The sequence below is a fragment of the Mus caroli genome, unplaced genomic scaffold, assembly GCF_978045245.1.
Source record: "Mus caroli unplaced genomic scaffold, Mus_caroli_1 scaffold_8, whole genome shotgun sequence".
Taxonomy (NCBI): Eukaryota; Metazoa; Chordata; class Mammalia; order Rodentia; family Muridae; genus Mus; species Mus caroli.
Window position 1 is genome coordinate 131,276,958 of NW_028227263.1, and position 12,099 is coordinate 131,289,056.

Consider the following 12,099-nt stretch of genomic DNA (forward strand, 5'->3'; position numbering starts at 1 on the left):
TACACAAGGTGTTCTCCTATTTCCTGTTTAATGATTGGTCTAGTTTGGTTTGTGTTTTTTCTGATAAAATAGTCTTTCCAGAAGCAACTTAAGAGCAGAAAGAGTTTATCTGACTTACACTTTCAGGTGAAAAATCTATCAACAGGAGAAATCAGGGGAGAATCTTGAGAAAGAGCTGAAGTGAAAACAGTTTACAAATCAGCTTACTAATTTTCTCAATGTCTCACTCTCAGTTTTTTCATTCAGACCAGGTCCACATGTTTATGCTCTTGGTGCTACCATGTCATTGGTCAATAAAGACAATCACTCAAATACACATTCATAGGCAAATTTCATGGGGACAATCTCTAAACTGAGAGTCTAAGGTGACACAGGGATATATATGGTTGACTGCTGAAACTAACTCATGTGGATGGGCTTTTAAGATAAAATAGTTTTTCTCAAGTAGAACAGGCTTGGTGGCCATTAATTCATTTCATATGTTTTTCAACCTGAAAAAATGTTGAACATCCTTAATCATCAGGGAAATACAAATCAAGACAACCCTGATTCCACCTCACACCAGACAGAATGGCTAAGATCAAAAATTCATGTGACAGCAGATGCTGGCGAGGATGTGGAGAAAGAGGAACACTCCTCCATTGTTGGTGGGATTTCAAACTTGTACAACCACTCTGGAAATCATCTGGCTGTTCCTCAGAAAATTGGACATAGTACTACTGGAGGAACCAGCAATGCCACTTTTGGGCATATATCTAGAAGATGTTCCAACTGGTAATAAGGATACAAGCTCCACTATGTTCATAGCAGCCTTATTTATAATAGCCAGAAAGTGGAAAGAATCCATATGTCCCTCAACAGAGGAATGGATATAGAAATTGTGGTATATTTACAAAATGGAAAACTACTCAGCTATTAGAACAATAAACTTATGAAATTCCTGGGCAAATGGATGGATCTGGAGGATATTATCCTGAGTGAGGTAACCCAATCACAAAAGAACTCACATGATATGCACACACTGATAAGTGGATATTAGACCAGAAACGTAGAATACCCAAGATATAATTTGCAAAACACATGAAACTCAAGAAGAACTAAGACCAAAGTGTGAACACTTTGCCCCTTCAGAATTGGGAACAAAACACCCATCGAAGGACTTATAGAGACAAAGTTTGGAGCTGAGAGGAAAGGTCGGAACATCCAGAGACTGCACCATGCATCCATCCCATAATAAGCCACCAAAAGCAGACACTATAGCATAGGCTAGCAAGATTTTGCTGAAAAGACCCTGATATAGCTGTCTCTTCTGAGGCTATGCCAGTGCCTGCAAACACAGAAGTGGATGCTCACAGTCATCTATTGGATTGAACACAGGGCCCCAAATGGAGGAGCTAGAAAAAGTCCACAAAGAGCTGAAGGGGTCTGCAATCCTATAGGTGGAACAACAATAGGAACTAACCAGTACACCAGAAATTCGTGTTTCCAGCTGCATAAGTCCTATGTTTTGACTTGATTTATTTTTCAAAATTTTTGTGTTTTATACATAATATTTCTATTCTTTAAAAAATTAAAAATGAATATGTTATATCACATTCTACCAGATTTGCCAGTATGCATTCCAACACACTATACATTCCATAATATGTCCATAGCAGAACTTAATTTTTTTCAAAACAGTACAACCCACTAATGATAATTTGTGGTGCTCATATGTGCATGGATGTAGGGCCATCCATGTGGGCACTAGAAACATAAAAGTGGCCCTATATGAAAAGGGTGTGGAAGTCTTTCTCATCTAGTAGCCATCAACTGCAAATAGATCTTCAGTGAGGAGTGAGGATTCAGGACACCCTCTCCCATGCATCCTGGAATATTGATCGGCTTTATGTTATGCAGTTTTGCTATAGGCAACCATTGGTGATATGAGCACATTTGCATAACAGCTAATTCATGTTCAAAGGACAATATTTACAGAGGAATATTTCAAATCACTCCACCACATTCTCTAGCTTTTACTTTCTACTTCCTGTCCCATGGTATTTCCTGAGTCTTCGGTACATCAATGACTGAGCACTCACAATTAGGCTGCACATTTTGATCACTTCTGAGTCTACATTATCCAGAGCCAGTTGCAAAATTAATCTCTAAAAAGATATAGAACAGCACAATTCCACAGGTATAAATACAAATATTTAGACGGTAGTTTGACAATATGACCATTTAGTTAAATGACAGTAGGAACCCTAGTTTGGAACTATGACATCATCAACCATGGGTTCATGACCAGGATTATAGTACCAGGCATGAATTCCATCTCAAGGATCAAGGCTCAAATCCAATCAGACATCATTTATGTAACCCCATAACAATTGTGTCATTATTGCACTACAAGACACTTTCGGCCTAGTACATCTATATTGTAGCATGTGAGTTCAGCTCAGGATAAGAGCATTATGTGGAAAATCAGGGGCTGAAAATTGAAAACTGAGAAATGGAAATGATACCCCTATATACTCCCAAAGGGAACTGTAGACATAGGTATGCTGAGTTGAGGGAATCTGTTAAAATTCCTCTGTCTCTTGTCTTCCCCACTTGGCAGTGCCTTATATAGTTCTCATAATCAACAGATCTGCATCCAAACATATGCTAAGATAATTCTAAAACCTCACATTCTCTCTCTCTCTGTCTCTCTCTCTGTCTCTCTCTCTCTCTCTCTCTCTCTCTCTCTCTCTCTCTCTCTCTCTCTCTCTCCCTACCCCTTACACACACACACACACACACACACACACACACACACACACACACACACCATAAAGGTGCCTTATCCCCTTACCTAACTTTGTTGATGTGATTATTAATGATGTCATATAGCTTTGTTTTATACATCTATTAGATTTCTGCCAGTAGGTTGCTGTATAAATTGGAATGTTTCTCTCCAACACCATATAAAATACTGTTCTCCCATCTCTGTTATCAAATCTTTCTGTTGTCTTCATATACCTCACTAGGAGGCAGGTACTTACAGAAATCACCTCTGGATTTCTGTATTGGTGTGATAGGTTTCCCCCAGCACACACCTCTGACCTTGTACCTTGGCAGTAGAATATCTCCTCATGGCATCAATGGTAAATCTTAGTGGTAATGAGTTTGATAATGAACTTGATTTTATCAGTTCTCTATTTGTGTATCAACCTCAAATATCATGTTTAATGCTATAAATACAGACTAGTTAGATTTTTCTTAGTGAAGCTTTCTGCTGCAGCTTTCAGAAAATGAAGAAAGTCAAGCAGACCCTTTGTTAGTGCTTTGTAACTGACACTCCACTTCTCCCTGCACACAGTCATATATGGATCATGGTTTGAGCATGTCCGTGACTGGCTATCCATGAGAGAATGGGACAACTTCTTGGTACTATACTATGAAGACTTGAAAAAGGTGAGCTTACACTTTCTCACTCAGTTAAGAACGAGAACACATTACAACAACAATAACAACAAAAACAAAAGATGAATATTGATCATAGGATCTAGAAAAGCAGAGAGAAAGCCAAAAATCTGCTCTCAGCCTACCTGCTTCCCTGAAGGAATGGAGAAAAATAATTATTAATAAAAAGTAAAAATGCAACCAGACAAAAACTGAAAGATGAAATTATTCAAAAACAAATTTGACCTCATAGAGTTTTCTCTCAGGAAATAGGAGGGAGGAACCTGGGAGGGAAAGTATATGGGGGAACTGGGAGGGAGAGGTGAACCTGATCTAGTATTGTGTGAAGGAAAAGGACTGAAACTCTGATGGCCAGCAGTAAGAATGGAAACAGGCATCCTCTAAAATTAGGATGTTTAGGGGACCCTCCAGAATTTACCAGAGACCTGGTAAGTTAAAGACTCTCAGGACTCAAAGAGAGACACCTTAGATGAATTTCCATGCATTAGGGAGAATGATGTTATAGACCCTACCTGCACTTCCATCAGGAAGACAGGGCATCAAATGAGGGAGAGTGGGCCCATCCCACAGTCATAACTCTGACCCATAATTGTTCCTGTCTGAAAGAATGACAGGGTTGGAAATGGAGAGGAACCTGAGGAAAAGAAGGTCCAGCAAAAGACCCAAAGTGGTGTCCAGCTCAAGGGGAGGTCACAAGGCCTGACACTATTCCTGAGGCTCTGGATAGTTTGCAAAAAGGGACCTATCATAAATGGCCTCTGAAAACACCAGCAAGCAGCTGAAAGAATCAGAGGCAGATGTTTGTACCCTGCCAATGGACAAAAGCAGCTGATCCTTGTTTTTTAATTAGAGTAGGCTGAAGGTAGGTGAGGAGAAGGGTGATCCTTTAAGATGACCAAGAATCTCAATTAATCTGGACCCCTGAGATCTTTCAAAAGGTGGACCACCAAACAGACAGCATACACCAGCTAATATGAGGCCTCCAACACATATACAGTAGAGAACTTTTGGTCAGTGTTCATTCAGAAATGATGCACCTAACCCTTGGAGACTGGAGGACACAGGGAGATTAGAAGTCAGCTGGTTTGGGGAGGACATCCCCATAGAGACAGAATGGTGGGGAGGAGATATGTGCTGTTGTTGAACAGTCATAGGGTGGATCGGCTTTGGGGAAATAACATATAGAGTGTACAAAATAAATTAATTTTACAATTTAAAAAGTTTCATCATACTCTTTTTCCCATATGTAGAATCTTTTACTTAATCATCATTAAGTTCACTTTTCCCAAGAAAGGATCACTACCCAGCTGTCTGCTACACACTACTACACAGTCTAATAAGTCTTCTATCTGACCATTAATACATTCTTTTCAGTTATTGTCATGATTGTTTACATACATATGAAATATTAAGCAGAATTCTAATAAATATGCAAAAAATGTTTTAAACCAAGAAAACCTCATGTCCCCATGGGGAAGGCTAGGATTAAAAGCACAATTTTTGACGTTCTAAGATTTTTCCTTGTAATGACTATATCAGAAGATTAAATTAATTGTGGTAGTACACAGATATCATTACAACAGTTAGAGATCTGAGACAGAAAATTTGGGAATGTGATGCCCATATAAGCTGCAACCTGAGATACTTTCTCAAAACAAAATCTCTTGGAAGTACCCTCAAAAAACAAATATTGAGAACATTTCTATGAAACTGTCCTAAAATCTGTATTGTTTTCAGATACCTAAGCAAACACTATTATCTAGAACTAACAGTAATCTCTGCTGAGGATTTTGTGCACATGTGTTCATTTGCCTTGATCATTGTCTAGCAGCATTTCTATAAGTTTCTTTAAACCTGCCAGGGCAGGATAGGTATGCTTGTACATACTTTCAGTGCCAGCACTTGGAAGGAAAAAGCCAGATAGATGGATTTCTGATCTCTGTGAGCATGACATATACTAATCTCCACAGCAACTTCCAACACACAAGAAAAAATTCCATAGTGAGGCCCTGTCTTAAGAAAAAAAACTCAGTATACTGAGAGACTGTGTCAGCACACACCTGTGACCTTAGTACTATGGAGATTGACCCAGGAAGGTCTGAAATTTAAGGTCATGATCCTCTAAAAAGCAAGTTTAAATTTAACCTTGGTTCTATGAGAGCCTCTCTCTTACATTTCATCTTCCCTAAAAAGAATACCCAGTCTCTGTCTTTTAGAGAGCAGAGATGAGCCACATTGAGAGCCCACTCAATATATAAATGTTGAGTCTGAGTCCTTCCTCCCGTTGTTCCATTTCCTTTATTGCCTAATTCCTATTCATGCTCTCTCATTTGATGATGACCTTTTCACAACATTTTGATCATCCCCATCTACAGATCACATGTTTGAATCTTTTCTCTCAGTGCTCTCTGTTGATTGCCCTCATTTCACTTTCTTCTTTTAGGATACAAAGGAAACCATAAAGAAGATCTGTGACTTCCTAGGGAAAAATTTAGGGCCAGATGAGCTGGATCTTGTCCTCAAATACAGCTCCTTCCAAGCCATGAAAGGAAACAACATGTCCAATTATAGTCTCGTTAAGGACGATTGGGTTCCCAATGGCTTCAAGCTCATGAGAAAAGGTAAAGACATCATCTAGCTTCAGAATATGTCAGAACAAGTGAAGGGCTTGTTGTGCCAATGAAGCTCTAAGTAGTTTTTGGGAATGTACTGAAAGTCACTGCTCATCACCGATAGCTTCTCACAGACATTACAGGGAAGGTTTTTGTGGAGAAGATGTGGGTTTAAGACACTCTGCAAAGTTGATTTATTCTGGTAGATGAACTTGGGATTGGAGATGGTCATGTCTAAAAACTTCAATGAAGAAAATGGGAAAGTAGTCAGTATTCTATGAGGCATTGTAAAGTTTCCTGTATCACATTCCTCATTTCTACAATATAAAAAGTGTAATGCAGTAGACCAAAGATATATCTAAGATGATAAGCATAGAACTGCAAAATTTACATTAACTGCTGGAAAAGATGTTGAACAGGTCAAGATTGCTGCCAACTGTAAGCCAAGATTATACTCCTATAGGAGTAAAAAAAAAAAAAATCTCTAATGTTAAAATCTGATGTTATTTGCCAACCTATGTTTAGATTGCTTTAGGGTCATGACCCCTCTCTTCTTTGGAATTATCTTTCCTGAACGGGGAATTTCAATGCTCTCTATTTATTTGCCAACTCCTCTCTATGATGGGAGCAGATTGTTTCTGTGTGTGGTGTCATAGCTGTACAGTTCTGGAGTGACTTTGCCAGAATGAATCAGACCTTGAACCTCACCCAGACCTAATTAGATAATGATAGGTGAGATGGAACTTAGAGTAGAAGAAAGAAGGTGTCAGTCATCAGATATTTAACACTGAATAAAAACATGGGTATAAATGAATGAAGTATAAATTATGAGTTTAATTTTCTTTATCCATAATTTAAATGTTTCAGCCTTTAACTTCAATCGACAGTTTTGGAGTCTGAAATTTGGATACTAACAATATATGTTAGTATCTTTTCTTTATACATAATTGAAATATTTCAGCATTTGCCTTCCGTTGACAGCTTTGGAGTGTGAAATTTGGAAATGAACAATATAAGGATATAAGGAGTTTTCAAAGAAAACATGAAGTCAAAGTAGATACCAGATTGTATTTAGTCCAGGACTAGTACTATCCAAATAATGGGAAATTTTGACTGAGATGTAAACATAAAGATATGTCACCACTAACTAAAAGATAATGGAAATCTATACACTAAAGTCCAAGGCATGTGGAAAAATAAACTTTTCTTTCCAGCTGCCATCACACTACTGTACTCCTGACTCTGTGGAGACATACTGCACTAGAAAAATGGTCTCACCTGAGCAAAGTGGTCTGTTTCTGGATTTTCTATAATGAATGAGAATTTGGCAGTGTTAAAACATTGTAAGAAAATAAGTCTGTTATTACATACCTAAAGGAATGAAGTAGCTCTGTTAAGAGCAAAGGGATAAGGAAACTGACAAGCAAAAGCATTAGCAGAGACAAATCAGAGCAGATGGAATAGAATTTAAGACAAAATTCCATGAAGACAACTGTTGTTTCTGCTTTGCCAGGAAGATTCTTTTAGGATGAGACCATACTTGGTTTTATTCTCTTCCAAATACAAATACTATTTGCCATGCAGCACAGATGATAGCAGAAATACATACATACATACAGTAATTATAATATAGTTCTGCCAAAATACTTGATAAGACTTCATTAGTCTTTAGAAATTTAATTATCCTAGTGATTATATGTAGCATATGTTTTTTGTTGTTGTTTTTTTTGTTGTTGTTGTTGTTGTTTGTTTTTTTGTTTTTTTTTTTTGTTTTTTGCATTTGAAGACAGATTTTATTTGGGGGGATTATTTTTCTTATACTAGTGTGACACCAATATCCTTTAAGCCAGGTAATTCTGGAAACCAGGTCACTGATGAGGGACACAAAATACATTACCCACTTGCTTCACTAATTCATTATAGAGAATGATGAAATGGATATGTCTGGAAATAACTTTGAAAGAAAAATGTATGTAAAGATTATATTTGTCTTCTCAATTTCTCTATCAGATTGGTGCCAGTTTTGAATCATCAAAATATGTGCAAATCTAAGATAATGCTAAAACACACTCCATTATTTACCATTAGGCAACTTAATTCCCTATATCATAAAGCATTAAAAAGCTGTAGTAAGTGTTAGACTTGCCTGAGCCATGAGGAATTCACTAGACCTATTTTCCAAAAATCCTTTAATTGTTCTTATCTTAAGACACAAGAAATTACCTTTTATTGCCTCTGTAGAGCTGCTTTGTAAGCTTTATCCCAGAGACTCAATCATTCAAGTTGTTGAGGTGCATCTGGTTTTAATCTCCAAGCAATGATTTTCCATGTACAATTGTAGTCATTGTAATTCAATATTTAGGCTCTGCAGGAAATGCATACTAGAGAGATATTTAGCTACTCTTTGGGTGACAAGACTTTATAAGGACAATGCCACAATCTAGATATGTATAGGAAACATATTCTGGCAAACCTCAAAATTCCCAGCACTCATTACTTCACAGTGTATTATTTAATGGACACAGTAGTTGGGCCATTGATCATTTTTACTGGTATCTTCAGAAGACCTGAATCAGAGTCAAAAGAGAAGATGACCCAAGGACAGAAGAAGAAGCCTCCCATCTTAAGGTCATAAAGAAAATCCTACAAAGGTTTGGACAGTACTCTGATGTGAGATCTGCAGCCTCCAGAACTATGAGGAAGTTCTTTTTCAACAAGAGTTAAGCCACCACATGTTAGGGTTATCCTGACATCTGACACACAAAAGTTTGCGGAGATTTTTAGAAACAAGGAAAGAAAATAAAAGTGCATCAATAAAGTGCACAGAATTTGCAAATAGGTGAACTTACAACTCCATGTGTGTACCTCCAAAGATGTGGTTTCTCAGATGGACTGATTTATTCCATTGGGAATCCATATTGAATTTGTTTGAGATGTTTGAGTCTAACATCTATCTGGTTTGGCCTATCAGGATCCAGGCATGCTGTCAAAAACCATAAGATATCATGTTCTAATAAAGAAAAGAATGAACCTGAGAGCACAATGGATATTAATAGGTACCCATCTCATTAGATGACACTTTTATATTCATATCAATTATAGTATATTATTTTAATATGCTGTATCAAGGATTTACATTTTTATGAATTCTTTATATTTTCCTTAATATAGCCCTCTGGGGAATTAAAATTAACTTATGTGATGATACAGAAAGAAAGTAATGTGATAAAGAAAAGAATGGCTTCTATTGTCATTCTTTTTGGATTCAAATACACATCCATCACTGTCATACTGGTAACATCTCAAAGACTAATTTTTCATCATCAGCAAAATAGGAGCACTGCCTATACCTTTCTCAGGTATGCACGAATTTATTTAACAATCCCACACTGAGTATATCCTATATGTCAGTCACTCTGTACAATGAACCATTTAGTAATTTCAGAAACATTTTCTTTCCAAATATATTTCATGCATATTCTGTGTGTATATTCAAAGCATAAATACATGGTCTAAATAACAGTGTCACAGCTAGGAAACAAAGCAAGGGTGGGACCTGCTGGGTTGTAAATGGAGGAAAGATGGGAAGAGAAGGTTACAGTGTCATTAATAAAAAGACAAAGAGCAAGATGTAATTATATGAAAATTATTAGTCCTCTAGGATGACAGAAGACACAACACAAAATGAACAGTTGATTAATCTCTAAGGTTATAACTAAAGACATTCTGGAATGGAGTGGTGAAAAACAATATATGGTCAGAAGACACAGTGCTACATTGGACATGTGCTGAAATTATGCAGATCTTCATGCATCACAAAACACCATGGATGAGTGAAACAGAGTCCTTCAATGCCCTCAGCTGTGAGGGGCTGGGTTCACTGTATCTAGTGAGAAAATCAAGACAGCTGAAATGCTGCTCATAACTGTGTGTATCTGCAGCACTCATGTGACCACACACACACACATAAGTAGAAACTATTTTAAGATATTAGTTAAAAGTTGCTTTAAAATTATTTACTTCTATAAGTAAATACTAAGATGTAGACAGAACAGTTGAAGTCTATTTGGATCATTGAGATGATAAACACTTCTGAGTTGGATAGCATGATAGGAACAGGTTTGATGGGAAGCAGGAATAATCTGTGTATATATAAAAAGATCAAGCCATTGTTGCTGCTATTAGATTGTCTAGCATATAGGTTGGGAGATGAAAAGCTAGGACATAATTTAGACAGAGGGAGAAGTTTGTATATATGATTTCAGGACTTAAGAAATTTTTGGCAAGGCATGGTGGCACATGCCTTTAATCCCCTCACTTGGGAGGCAGCCTGGTCTACAAAGTGAGTTCCAGGACAGCCAGAGCTATACAGAGAAACCCTGTTTAAGAGAAAAGAGAGAGAGAGAGAGAGAGAGAGAGAGAGAGAGAGAGAGAGAGAGAGAGAAGAGAAGAGAAGAGAAGAGAAGAGAAGAGAAGAGAAGAGAAGAGAAGAGAAGAGAAGAGAAGAGAAGAGAAGAGAAGAGAAGAGAAGAGAAGAAAAGAGAAGAGAAGAGAAGAGAAGAGAAGGGAAGAGAGAAGGAAGGAAGGAAGGAAGGAAGGAAGGAAGGAAGGAAGGAAGGAAGAAAGAAAGAAAGAAAGAAAGAAAGAAAGAAAGAAAGAAAGAAAGAAAGAAAGAAAGAAAGAAAGTAGTTAATTTTCTACAGAAAATATTAGTTTGATTTATTAATGCCACAGACCAGGCTCAGTCAGCCCCTTTCAACCTGTGGGAATCAAGGTTCCAACAGGTGAGCATAGACAGACACAGAGAGGAGAGAGTGTGCTGAATCTGAAGGTATTGTCACAAATCAAACACTAGTCTTATATAATACAGAAAAGAAAGGAGTAGTGTGTCACAGCAGGCAAAGTACATTGAAGTATCTGACACAAAACAGAGAAATGACTTCAAAAGACTTACAGGAACTAGGTAATATTTACAGTAAAGATAAAACAGCCCTGCCTAGAGTCAGCTAATGTCAGGTAAGGACTTCACAACCTAGTCACAATTTCTTCTACTCCTTTGAGCCTTTAGAAAGCTAGCATGAGGGGGTTCTGCTCTAGCAGACCTTCTCATGAGTAATATAATACCACAACCCTTCTATATCCTAGGCCTTGATAAATTCTTGCATATGAGTGTAACTTGGCTGTTCTTTAAAGTGTCTGTAGGGAATCTCCATTTGTCAGAAGAATTCACCAACTTGCTTCTAATATGCAATGTAGACTGCTATACCTGGTTGTAATGAAGAGTCTAAGTATACTTTGCTAAGCTTGCCCTGAGACTTCTAACTCTTATCCAGTAAATAACTTAAGAAAGCATGCAAGACCCTCCACAATATTGCAGAAAGAAATCTGGGGCATTCTAGCTATGGGAATGCCAAGGTTCCAGGAGGCTCTTTCCTTGAAACTGTGCCTCAGGACTGCTTCCAAATTTCTAAACCTGTAATGTGAGTCACTACTGGAGTGGATGTAGGATATTAACTGTGTGATCATTATCAAACGGAAGGTAAAAGCATATGATGGGAAGAACTAGTTTAGTGTTATGACCATTATAAATCCACCTATGTATCTTCTTCACATTTTACAGGCACAACTGGGGACTGGAAGAATCACTTCACAGTAGCCCAAGCTGAAGCCTTCGATAAAGTGTTCCAGGAGAAAATGGCTGGATTCCCCCCAGGGATGTTTCCATGGGAATAAGTTTTCAAAACTTTTAAATAATATATGAACACTGATGTTTATGTTCCTCTTGTTCTGTATCCTGAATACCTGGATGTAGTCATAGAATAAATCCTGTTGTGGAATTGTGAGAGTGAATTTTTAAAAACTTGTGTTACTAATACTAGTAGTAGCAACAGTGGTGCTGCTGGTGGTGTGTATACCTTTATGTTTGTAGTGCCTTCAGTGGCCAGAAGAATACATTGGTTCCAAGGGACCTGCAGTTGAATGTAGCTGTAAACTTCCTGCTTTGAGTTGTAGGAACTGATCTTAGGTCCTCTACCTAAGC

At 37.6% G+C, this 12,099-nt stretch overlaps 1 protein-coding gene across 2 annotated transcripts in view; it reads left to right on the forward strand.

The window, feature by feature from the left end:
* The window catches only part of LOC147003555 (sulfotransferase 2A2-like), a 32,088-nt gene extending 20,192 nt beyond the window's left edge, over positions 1-11,896 (forward strand). The window contains exons 4-6 of one of the 2 annotated variants that reach the window (XM_085842208.1): positions 3,344-3,438; positions 5,891-6,068; positions 9,031-9,146. In XM_085842208.1, coding sequence (XP_085698334.1) covers positions 3,344-3,438; positions 5,891-6,068; positions 9,031-9,131 — 374 coding nt within the window. In that variant the 3' untranslated portion in view covers positions 9,132-9,146. Of the gene's footprint in view, positions 1-3,343; positions 3,439-5,890; positions 6,069-9,030; positions 9,147-11,679 lie in introns of those variants that run through there. The other variant, XM_085842207.1, reaches the window with a different exon arrangement.
* Positions 11,897-12,099: the final 203 nt, after the last annotated feature.